The 12,821-nt window shown below is 29.1% G+C and overlaps 1 protein-coding gene across 2 annotated transcripts; it reads right to left on the reverse strand.

The window, feature by feature from the left end:
* Positions 1 to 72: 72 nt before the first annotated feature.
* Positions 73 to 5,961, reverse strand: LOC124823955 (putative uncharacterized protein YDL057W). Of its 2 annotated transcripts, none has more exons than XM_047296305.2 (8): positions 5,880 to 5,961; positions 5,670 to 5,745; positions 5,457 to 5,575; positions 5,290 to 5,372; positions 3,729 to 3,850; positions 2,936 to 3,097; positions 826 to 919; positions 73 to 556 (listed from the first exon to the last, which is right to left on the reverse strand). In XM_047296305.2, exons 2-8 carry the CDS (start codon positions 5,683 to 5,685, stop codon positions 355 to 357), a joined length of 798 nt encoding a protein of 265 aa, XP_047152261.1. In that variant the 5' UTR covers positions 5,686 to 5,745; positions 5,880 to 5,961; the 3' UTR covers positions 73 to 354. The 2 variants fall into 2 exon arrangements, with proteins under 2 accessions (XP_047152261.1, XP_087961461.1); XM_088105335.1 differs by lacking the exon at positions 5,880 to 5,961 and having other exon boundaries at positions 73 to 196; positions 355 to 556; positions 5,670 to 5,844.
* Positions 5,962 to 12,821: the final 6,860 nt, after the last annotated feature.

Consider the following 12,821-nt stretch of genomic DNA (forward strand, 5'->3'; position numbering starts at 1 on the left):
TAGTAGCTGTTGTTCATTCAATTATCAGCAAATATACAATCTTCGATAGGAGAGCTTATTTTGAGATTAAACTAAGTTCAAATCCAAATTTGCATCGTCATAATTGATAATGTCAAAATAACCCAGTACATCTGATCATGTAGATAACAAGGACAGACATTGGTCTTGCCATTATTTTCACTCTGATGCAAGTTCACTGATTTAATAACCAAAAGTTAGAAGGCTAATATATATTGTAGAACATTATAGGCAGATTCATCCATGTGAAAAAATTTGTCATCAGTAGTAAATTCAACTGGCTTGAAACTGCAAGAAAAAGGTAAGTTCAAATGCTTCTAGCAAAGACAAAAATACCTAGCTAGCAGTACCCCTATCCTGGTGCAGGGTTTCCTTTATGAAGTTCACAACAACAGATGCTAATTCATCTCGATGACCAGTGAATGAATGATCAGCTCCTTCTATTATATGTAGCTTGTGGTTTGGTATAATCTTGGCAAATTTAGATGCATCTTCAGCAGGGACAACTTTGTCCGAAGAACCATGAACAGTTAGGACCCTGTAATACATTATATGACTTGAGATTAGAACTTATGTTCATGATGGAAAATTCATATAAACACCCTCTACTCAAAAGATTTACTCTTTGCACTATCGAGTTTTGAATCATAGGTTCCTAAATTTAATGCCATCATAAATTATCCTATGGTTTATTGCTTCCCAATTATATTTTCTTTATATAAACTATGTAATTTCTACATGCATACTTTACCATCAAAAAGATGCAAAAGGGTTAATCAAAAGGAACAGGACAAAATATTTTCTCACCTGCATTCTTTATCAATCTGAAGACAAGCTTCATGCATATTTGTCTCTAAGCGATCCATCAAACTTTCCAATGTCACACGGTACTCAAAATTTCCTGCAAAGTAGATGTACCCAACCCCAAATGGTCATTAATTAAAATAACTCAATACTGTGTCTAGTTAAACAAACTAAAACAGAAAATCCGTGTCATCAGTCAGATTACCTGTGATGGCTAACCGCCAATCAATCTTCAATGGTCCAAGTATTAAAAACAGTTGCAGATAATTATTTTATCGCCCAGATTTTTCATTTTTTTCTTCTGTGTCTTCCCCTCTCCATGATTCTTTTTTCGTTTTGTTTGATTATCAATTTAAGAGAATGAAATGCAAAGAAGTACTGCAGCAAGAACTTTGTGCTTATAGGATAGAATAATACAATAAGACCGAGTTTATTAGGTTAAGAGATATGATTTCAAAATTTAATGGAGAATGAAGATGTCTTGCAAAAAATGTCTGTAAATAAATTCAAAACAATTAATTCTTCACTTATTCTAAATTTCATCTTTCTGAATTCCTAAATATTTTACCCTCTCTCTAAGATTCTTGGTTGATCATCCATCTTTTCCACAATCTCATTACATCAATAATGAAGCAGCAACGAGATTGATCAAAATCTTGATCTAGGTAAGTTCGTATTTTCCCATTAGTACTATCCCTTCCTAATTTTCTTGAGTCAATGGAAGTTCATACTCCATCTATTAAAATCAACTGAAAAATAGGATTGTACTAATAATTGGACCAAGTGAAGACGTTGATTGTATAGGTTGAAACTTGGGAGGTTCTATCAGATTTCTTTGAAAACATTTCAATTTTGGAAGTTGTTTTTCTTGCAAGGCTAGCTATCTCCAGGTAAAGGGAGCTAAGAGCTTACATCTAATCATTTAATTTGATTTAGATGCGTTAAAATGTGATGAATGTTGTTGATTGGAGTTCCGTTTTCTTTGAATTGGAAATATGTAGAGTTATGGTTTAATTGGTGTATACCTATGTTGAATTGAATTGGAGTTTGGATTCCTCAATTTTAGTTTGAGTTAGCTTATTGGAAGGTTCGGTTACATTATAGCTATATTTTTTATGATTGAATTGAGTGAGGATGGTTAAGATTGCTTAAGTTGGGTAGCTGTACCTATAATGAAATTGCTTATGATATGGGTTTTCTCTCTATCTTGCTTGAGTGATGCTAAGGTAGTGGTAATCATTGCATCCACCAAGAATTGTTTCTCAAGCACCACACTAGTGAGAAGCTGAAGAAAGTTCTTGCCCTAGACTTTATATAGTAGGTGTAAAGAACCACCCCAACATAGGAAATTGGGATTGAATTAACAATAGTACTTCTAATGGATCAGTTGTTGTTATGAGGTACGACATACTTAATACAAGTTTCTAGGAAGGTGTCAAATGTCACAAATTACCCTAATGTCATAGAAAATACAATTAAGGATTTATGTAATCTTAGATTGTGAATTGGGTGTAATTTGTTGTTATTATGGTTCTCCAAGATAAGATATATGTGATTATATTGTTCTTGGGATTGAGATTGTTGTGGTAATTTGAATGATATATATGCCAACAGTATTATATCACGAGAGATGTGAATGTTTAAAACATTAGCTCACCTTGATGTTCTGTATTGTGCTACTAGTATGATTGTACTTTTTACGGAAACAAATGTTGTTATAGTTAGGGAAAGCATTCCAAGCAGAGCTAGGATCATGATTTAATATATTCCTAGAACGTTAAGACTTTATATATGTATTTTAAGAGCTTAAAGTTCTAAGATAATACATGAAAACTTGGTCTGTATAGTTTCTGAGTATAAATATCTACAAAACTAGTATAGATGTACATATTTTGGAGCGTTTCAAATACCAATTCCAAATTACAAGAGCATGGCAAAAGCAAGACAAACCGTAATTCCAGGCTTGCTAATTTCAGAAAATACACTCGTACCATAACTTCAAAATGGAAAATCAAGAAATTGATAGTCACTCAAATTGTTCACACTATCTCTTACAACATGCTGTAAAGTCTAACACTATCATTGAAACTAGTGTCCTTAAATGACAAGTTACCTGATCTCTCCACATCAATGAAACCATCCTTCTTAATTCTTTCTAAGTGATCTTTTCCGAGGCGTTCTTCAATTCCTGCCTTTAGATCATAGCGTCCAGATAGGTTGACAACTGTTTTAATGTCATGATATTTAGAAGCATAAAGAAGCACCACGCCACCTCCTGCACCAATAGCCATAAATGACTAATTTTAGTCCAATTAGCATGCAATTTCAGAGAAGCAATTTGAGAAGATGTATGAGGCAAAGCTGAACTAATAAGTTAAGTTTCACTGAGTACGAATGAAAAAAAAAAATTGACCATCAATAAAGATTAGAAGTCAAGGAACTTTTCATCAATTTTACCTATTACTATAATATATCTAGTTTAGGAACTATATAACCCGCATTCCACATACCTATTGTTCTATAATCCTAATTCACAAACACTATGTTTAGATAAAAGATGCTTCTCAATTTCCTCTATAGCAGGCTTTTTTGGCAAGCAGCCCAGAAATTACATTTTAATATGTTGCATTAGCTCATAATAGAAGACAAGAAAGTTATTAAGTATTAAGTACCAAGTAGTGATGAGCTGATTCTGGTTCTATGCCAGAAACAACATAATTCTCTTCATGCTGCATCATTCATGGTTTCTACCTTTACAGTCAAGCCAGTAGGAACTCATAACATTATCAATTACTGGGAAATGATTATTAAATCAACCCGAGTGTTATCTGACTTATCTTTCACGACCTTTTTCTTGTTGGTAGAGATACTTGCAAGATGAAATTGAAGAAAATAATTTAAAATACCTTTACTGTGCCCAACAATGGCACTAACTCCACGGTTTGATTCATGAAAATGTTGAATTACAGCACGTAAATCTTCAGCCTCCCTCCAATAGTAACCATACTGAAAGGAGCCATCACTTTCCCTAGAAGGAAAATCCAACACTAAATTAAAGGAAACATAGAATGAAGCAAAACTATGATAAAGACCAAATGGCAGAAATTGCACTTCATGTAACACAGTAAATGGAGAGAGAAACTACCAGAGTTTTCAACCTATCATTCAATGTCTTAGAGGCTGGAAGGTTTATGTGAGAAGGAAGAAGAGAGAGTAGAGGAGTAGAATTCCTAACTGCATCGGCAGCTAGGAAAAGGCGGGGAATATGAGTATAAAAAGAAATAAGAATTGTATTGTTTTGATTCAGAGAATTACATACTTTGTATAGGCCGGTATTAGACCCGGTGGAGGAAGGTTAGGCTCTCGATAGACACGTGTTTTACACATGTCAATACAGTAAATAATATACACATTCTTGATTCATCTTTTCGGTGGAGAGTTTATAACAGTGAGTGAGAGAGTCGGTTAGGATTTATCACTGAGAATCCTAACACAATGTGATGTGGCCAAAGTATCAGGAATATATATGCTTAAAAAGTATTGAATTGAAGATTGCTTAATTGTTAGGACTTAAGCATAAGAGGAGAGATCAACCCAAAAAAACTAATCAATCACGAGGAAGAGCCCTAAGGCGTAAGTATCTCATCCTACTTATGTGGGACTTCAAACATTAATTCAACAGGCAGTGAAGATAGCAATCCTGTCACATATAATTAGTTTACCGATAAATCTCTCCATTGGAAAATCACATCCCATACCATATTAGTAATCCCCAAGTCTACTGTTGCTAAGAAGTTTGGGTCAACGGTGGTGCCTGTTGTTAAGAAGCTTGGTTCACTGGTTTCTTTGGAGCTGTTATTACTAAGAACTTGTATGGATAAACTTTCCCACAAGACTTTTAGGAAACAAAAATAAGAAGAAAAAAATGTAATAAACTTCTCTATAACTTAAAATTAGTTTATACATAAACTAATTCATAAAATCTTTCTCATAGTTTCTCTAAATTTTTGCTTTTTAACTTGTAAGTTAATTTTAACTTGTGAAGAAACTAATTTCATTTTTTCTTGTTTTTCTCTCTTGGAAATCCTTAGGTAGAAGTTGGTCAAAACAAATCTTCAAGACTGTCTTTACACTGTTGAAGAGCCCCAATACGACTCTAAAGGTTGCATTGCCTTAAATTATATCAACTAGGCATAACAACTTATGTTGCTCCAATTCCCAGCTCTTAAAATGTGGCAGTAATTACCCTTACCCATTATTCATCTAATCTAATACATTCCTCTTCTTTTCTTTTACAATAGGAACCCAACCTTAAAGCTTTCAAATATTGATGAGTTTAATTCAACAATTCAAACCTTAAAAGGCCAGTTCTTTTTTATCACATCAATGCCCATAATGCTAATACAGTAACAAACAACTTGAATCTTTAGGATTTATGATTGTGTTTTGTACTACTTTTAAACTTACCCATTTCCAGAAAAGTCAAAGCGGAAAGAACTCAATCTGGCATTTTCCAAAGCAGCAGCAAGATTCACTAAGGTATTTGTTTGCTGAACATTAGGAAATTAAAGCGATGAAACTTATTGGGTAAAATGGGTTTACAAGTGAAAGCTTAAAATATGAAAAAAGCTAACTTTTGAAGAGCGAAAACCATGGCACAAGATTACAATCTCCCTGCTTCCAGATTCATGTAATATGCCCACTAGATTCTCACCGTGCTTGTTGGGTATTATCACCCTGTGTTGCTCAACAGCTAAAAGGCAGTTAACACATCAATTGTATCAGTTTTCTTTCTTTGCACTTTATTGAAGATTCAATTTTGCAATGAAAAGTACAACAAATATCACCTGGGGTGTGTGCCATGCTCAAGATGAAAGTCCTTCTGGCTCTGGGTTTGTGATTATATGGGACGGAAAAGCGAACCTGGTAATGGGAAACTTTAGGCGTGGTAGGAAGTGATGAATTGAAGAAAACTGAAGAAGCATTCTGCAAAAAGGATTCCATTGGGAGTGACCAATGACATGCACAGGCATTTCATTTGAACACGATCCATTTACCTATTCCTCACTCGCTCTTGTCTGTTCCTGGTCCTCACTCACTCAGCCTCCGATTAAGATTTAGAGTTCTTGATATAAGCAACCTTTTTAATTTTAAAATATAAACAATTGATATAAATCCTCCCTGCACCTCACCCATTTCTTACTAAGACCTCTTATTTTACACATTTATCTTTCATTTATTAAATCATTTATTAAAATCAAAATAAAAATTAATGATGAATTAATGATTTCATAACTATCAACAACTTTAAATCTCATTTTGTTTTCCTACATGCATTCCCTTTTTTCTTCTTATTTTTTAACTTTAAAATAAAATAACAAACAAATCAAAAAATAAAAAAATATTCCAAAAACATATTCAATATTATTTAATCATAAAATATAACATAAAAATAAAATTTACAAAATATATAAATATAAAATATTAACAAAAAAAACTATAGAAAATATTAACCAAAATAAATTAAATATACTTTAAACAAATTTAATACTATAAATAAATATCAAAAATACTAAATAATAAATAATATAACAATTTATAAATTTTTAACAAATTTAATTAAATATAATAAAAGAAAATAAAGTAATAAAAGAAACCCTAAAAAAGCCAGCGCAGAGCTCCAAGTGCAGCCACCGTAAATCGCATGTAGAAGTGCGGCTAGCCTCATCCGCATTTTTAAGTGCATGCAAAGGTACCGAACTGTAATTCCATGTGCAGTTCCCAACCGCACTTCCATGTGCAGTGGCCGCAGTGTCATATGCGGTAGCTGCAGTTTCATATGCGGCAGCGCCTAATCCACAACTCTAAGTGGAGTTAAGGCCCCAGAGATCAAATAAGAGAGATAAAAACGAAACAAGCACAGATTTTATCACACTCAATGCATGACCTTAAGGAAATCTACGCTTGAAATTAACTCTTTGAGAAGAAGAAAATCTACATTGTTACACCAAAAGAACTTAAAAACAAATGAAGTTGATGATGAGGGAGGAGGAAAGGAGTGCGGGAGGAAAAAATGTGAGCTTGAAATGAAATGCGACAAGGAGAGGCAAGGAGGAGGAAGGAGTGTAGGGTTTACAAAATAATCTAAAATACGTAAAGGCTGAACTCAATTAAAAAGGAGTGTAGGGCTGCTGCTTCAATTTAGTCATTAAATGGGTCAACTTTTTTAAAATAAAATATTTTTTCTGAAAAGGGTAGAGTTGTAAGTAAAAAAAGAAAGAAGGTGCAAGATGATGTTGGTGAGGTGTAGGAAAAACCTCTCATTAGTTTTCATTTCGATGTACATTCTAATTTATTTTGGGTAAATCACACTTAAATCAATGACTAGCTATTAATTTAGATTTTAAAAAATAAAATCATTGTTCAATTGTGTGTACAACTACTAGTTAAACCTTAGAATTATAACTTAACAGCAGAATGGATGGTTGATAAATCTGCATTCGGATATTATTTATTCTAATTTTAGATTAAAAATATTAATATTAATTTACTATGAATAATATCCAACTTTTAAAATCAGATATGACACGTGATGGGTATTAAACATTTATTTCCATTATCGTATTTATTTTAGATTTAAATATTAAAATATTTTTAATTTAAATAAAGGTTTAATTCATTTTATCTTCACTCAGTTAATTAAAATTAAAGACAATTTTAATTATAATATTTTACTTTCTTCATATAACAATTTTAGTTATATTTTTTTATAAGATTTGGCTCACAGTTTAACTTCAGAGAGCACTAAGTACTAAGTAGTTTTTTTGGGTGCCATGTGTGGTTGTTTGGCGTTAGTCTATTTTAGAAGGGTTCAAATTGGAACTTAGATTCGAGGAACCTTTGTGTTGCTTTCGCTAGGTAGAAATAGACTAGTGTTAGGTGCTAACAACGATATTTGATGAATTATCATGTTTAATAATTTACAATTATGCACATGTGTAGATCAATTGGTAATAATAGGTTTAAATGTAATAAATATAATGACTAAATTGTGGGAATGATAAAGATAGGTTGTAAAGTATTTAAATGTTGATATGATGAAAGTGTATTAATGAAAGTACTTCAATTAGAAGACATTATCTTGATTATGATAATATCTAACTTACATAAAGAAAAATACTTAATCTTGAGAATCAATAAAGGTTCTTATAATATAGTGTTTTTGTATGAAATAGGATTGAAGCATGTATATATATATATATAAAAAAAAAATTATCTTGTCATATTTGAGAAAAACATTAATTTTAGTTATTACTTTGTGAGAGTGGAAGATAGTATGACAAGTGCAAAATATTTGGATGTACTCAATGCACATGTCTTTTAGAAATAGAGTTAAATGTCTAAGTATTATGAGTCATGAGCGTTGTGATTATAATTCTCCTTATATTAGTATGAACATGTTTTTGTAGACATTTGATTTTAAAGTTTGTGATGGTTAAATTTAAATTCATTATAACATGATATATTATAAATAATATGATTTGTTATAATTACAATAACTTATGTTGTTTATCATGTTATGATCTATCTACTGTTATAATGGTATATTATACATAATAATGTAAGTGAGAGTATTGGGAAACACTAAGATTGTTGATGGTCTTCTTAAAAGAGAGTAGATGTAATGTAAGTATATAATTTTTGCATTCTATAGATTCTCTTAGATAAAAAATTAACTATATTTTGAAAGTTAAAACTTTGATTTTCTCATAAAGAAACGTATATACCTCTTATATACTTATGTTTATTTATACTTTTTATCAAATATATAATATTAATACCTCTTATATACTTATGTTTATTTATACTTTTTATCAAATATATAATATTTTAATTACTATAGGATGATTCTCCTTATAGTCAACAAAGAAACACTCTTAAAAGAGCATAGTTACATTAATTTCGCAATGTGAAGATTTGAAATGATTATCGCTCATCTACCAACAAATAACACTATTTGATTACTATAAAATTGTTAGGTAATAACCCATATATAGTGCAAGTGAGTCTACATGAATCTGTTTCATATAGATCTATTTCTTCTCTTTGTACAACTACATTGAATAACATCAGTTTCTTTTATGCTCTCTTTCTTTTCATCTTTTGCTATGAAACCTTACAAGAATAGAAAGAATGTAAATTGTTGTTGTGTTTAACTTCAATTCAATATCTCTATGTAGATTATAAATAAACTTTGAAAGATAACTATATATTGAAGCTTTGTATATGTTGATCTTTAATCCTCCTTGATCTTCATATGAACTTTAATATGTATCTGTACCTTTGTTGTTTTGAACACTCAATTAGGAAAGATTCAATTGGATTATTCCAAGCATTCTCGTTTTTATTTTGCTTAAGAAAACTATTCAAACACAAACATATTTAAATATATGATAATTAATTGTGATTAAAACATAATTGCATAAACTCTCTTGTTAAAATGTTAAAAAAATTAAATCACATTCAAACACATAAAACATCTAGAGTATTTAGTATAATCAAACTTATAGACGGGCTACTTGTATTAAATCATCCAACCAAATGAACAAGCTCTCTGATGGGGTTTAAAAAATAAACCATCTGAGATCTGAAAAGTGTATATTTCAGTATATGAACAACACAGTTTTTTTTTAAGAAATTACATATTAAGGAAGACAAATAAATATGTTCTTACATATATATATTTTTAATTTATCCTAAATATAACAAAAGAAATTTCATCAATAATTATGAGTATTGTCAACATCCAATTTCGTCCGCGTAAGTAAATAAATAAAAATAAAGAATAAAAGAATAATAATTAATGATGGGTAAAAAAAAGGAAAAAAGAAAATAATAAAATAAATTTTCTTAATGCAGGACACATTGGAAAATATTTTTTTGAAATATTATGTCAATAATTATAAACAGTAATTAAAATAACATTTAAAAGTGGACAAATTTTCTGACAATAATTATAATCAATGTCTTGAATATTATTTGATTTCTTTTTCTTGGAATCAAGACATTTTCTTTTCCTATTTTGTTTGTTGTCAATTAATTCACGGACAAGATTACCATAATAATATTACAATGTGTGTATATAAATAAGAGTGTGAGAGAATATACAGGAAAGTAAGTTCTCAGGAACTCTGCCAAAAATAACTATCAAGGAAGAACTGATGTCATCTATGCACTATTCTCCTTCACTTTTTATTGTACTTTGAAGGTTTTTGTTAAAAGATTTTATTTTTTTTACTCTACAACAATAATGTTTTTTTTTTCATAAAAAAGAATATCTTTTCGCATTTCTTTTGGCATCGGTTATATCTCCCGCATAATATTTTTTTATATTTTACTTAAAAAATAAATAATAAATAATAAATAAAGAATTTCAAAAAAAAAATTCTAATCACGTATTTTCCTATAAAAAAATATCAAATCATAAAATAAAAAGCATGGGTACGCGTCGGCTTATGATCGGTCTTTTTCCTTTTCTTTTTTTTTCCACCATTTTTTTTCAAATAGAAGAATACAAAAAAAAACAATGGCAATCCTTGTTGGGGTTCGCTTTTCAAAATTCCCAAACAAAAGCAAACTCACAAACTTTTTTCTGGATAAAGAACTACGTGATTCCTAATTGTTCATCATAAATCAATATACGTAAGAGTAAGGTCAATCCTTGTCGGGTTCATAAAACAAAAAATATTTTTTTGTTTCTTATTAGTTTCTTTATATAATTATTTTTAGGGGAAATTAAATATTTCGAAAAAACCATGTCAATTTTATATATTTAATTAAACGCACTACCTTGAGGCAGGCGTATTAGGGTGCTAATATCTTCCTTACGCGTAACCGATTCCTGAACCTAAAATCTAGTTTTTGTAAACCATATCTTATTTTATGGCTTTCCATAGTTTTTCCATAATAAATTATGGTGACGACTCTCAAAATCTTTTCTCAACCCGTTTGTTTTCGGCTCGTCGTCTCGTTGCAATCCCGGTTGCCAGAAGTATGAATATAAATAATATTTAATTTTTAAAATTAAGTAGAAAAACATTTATTCTTCTTACTTTTTATTTTATTTTAAATTATTAAACAACCTTTAATTTTGTTGTTAGTTATTTTTTTACTTTTATGATTAGTAAAAATCAATTAGCATAATAAATATTAAAAGAATTTTAATTGTATAATTAACATAATTTATAAAATAAGTATTTTTTTATAGTTTTTATTTTATTTTATTTTATAATATTTTTGTTATGTTTTGGTAATTATTTTTCATAGAGGTAAATGATTTAACATTTGGCGTGGTACAATGCAACGTTGATTGGGACACTACCTCAATAATATTCAGCCTGAAAAGTTAATTCTTTAAATCTGTTGAGATTATCCATGGAAAATAAATAAAACTTAAAAATGAGGTTGTTTTGAAGGAGGGATTATGTTTTAAAATTTTAAAGGATAACAAAATTTATTGGTAATCAAAATTGTATGAATAAAAGTTCATCCATAACCTATCACTTTTGTAAAATTAGTCTGAAGTTATTGATTCTTATTTTTTTTATTGTGATTGACCTGACATAACGCAGTTATCATCACCTGTAGTTATAGTCATATGCATATGCAGTCATAGTCATCCTTTCTTGATTTTTCCTATCTTTTAATCTTTTTTTCTCACTTATTTTTAATTAATTCACAATTAATATTATTTTATATTTTATCAACGAAATTATATATAAAAAATTTTCAAAAACTTTAATTATCAATAAATTAAAAAAATTACTGATACATTAAAAATTAATTATTAACAAGATCAAATCCAAAACACAAATATTGGCACCTTACTAACAAATAATAAAGCTTTTAAATTATTAACAAAATTTAATAGTAATAAAAATTTTAATTTATTAGCCAATTTTACAAATACATTTTTCGTTCATAATTAAAATTTATTAATAAATTTTGATTTATAGAATTTATTTCCTATTAGCAAAATTTTATCAAGAAATTCTTATAGTGAAGTTTGTAGTGGGTTGTTAAACATTCAAAGACTTTACACAATCAACACCTATCCAATGATTCTGCTCTCCTTTCTCAATTGATTAAGATAACTAAAATCAACACATATAAAACAAAAAAGAATATGATAAAATCAACTGCAAGTACAAAAAATTACTTTAATTAAGATTTCGATAAGCTCAGCTTGATCTATCTAATGTTGCATTCTAGTAATATATATTATTGCTTAATCTAGAAATTTAAAGAGAAGATAAAGAAAATTAATTGAGAAATGAAATGCTAGTTAAAGTGAAGAATAAATATTACTTTAAACTTTTTGCATAAATTATTTTATTTTCTTTAAAATAATTTCTCTAATATTAACCCAAATCATACATTCTACAATTAAATAGAAAAAAAATAAGCATATTTTCTTAGCCCTAAAGTTTGTAATAAATATGATATATATGTTAATTTAAAAAATCATATTAATTGTGTCATAAAACTCTGTAAAAATAAAATAATTTATGTTAATTGTTAAACAGGGTTTTAAGAAAGGTAACCACAATTATTTAGATGCATATAATTAGTTTAAAAAGGTAAAACAATAATATATTTTGAATAGTTTGCCTCAAAATGAGAACGACTTCCACTCTTATAAAACAATAATAAGAACAAAACAAATTTAAAACTAGAAAAATCAAATAGAACCGGAAACAGGAACATAGAAAAATTTAGGTGATATATTGCAATATTTAGTCAATGTTTCATTTACAGATATTAACAAATATCTTTCCAAAAAGAATTTGCAAAAATAGTAATAAACACAAATGGTTCCATCTCTAATCTTCACAAGTTGTGAACACAGAAATGCCTAAAACCATGAACTGAGAAATTGGAATATATTTGTGAACAAGAGATGATAAATATGGACCACTACTCATACTAAGACACATGTT

Source organism: Vigna umbellata, chromosome 1 (assembly GCF_029865625.1).
Source record: "Vigna umbellata cultivar VRB3 chromosome 1, Vumbellata_1.0, whole genome shotgun sequence".
Classification (NCBI taxonomy): domain Eukaryota; kingdom Viridiplantae; phylum Streptophyta; class Magnoliopsida; order Fabales; family Fabaceae; genus Vigna; species Vigna umbellata.

Coding starts and splice junctions, on each gene's coding strand:
- LOC124823955 (XM_088105335.1), bottom strand. CDS start 5,826: ATGGAATCCTTTTTGCAGAATGCTTCTTCAGTTTTCTTCAATTCATCA. Junction 5,373..5,456: donor ATGGTTTTCGCTCTTCAAAA/GTTAGCTTTTTT, acceptor CCTAATGTTCAG/CAAACAAATACCTTAGTGAA. Junction 557..825: donor CAGATTGATAAAGAATGCAG/GTGAGAAAATAT, acceptor AATGTATTACAG/GGTCCTAACTGTTCATGGTT.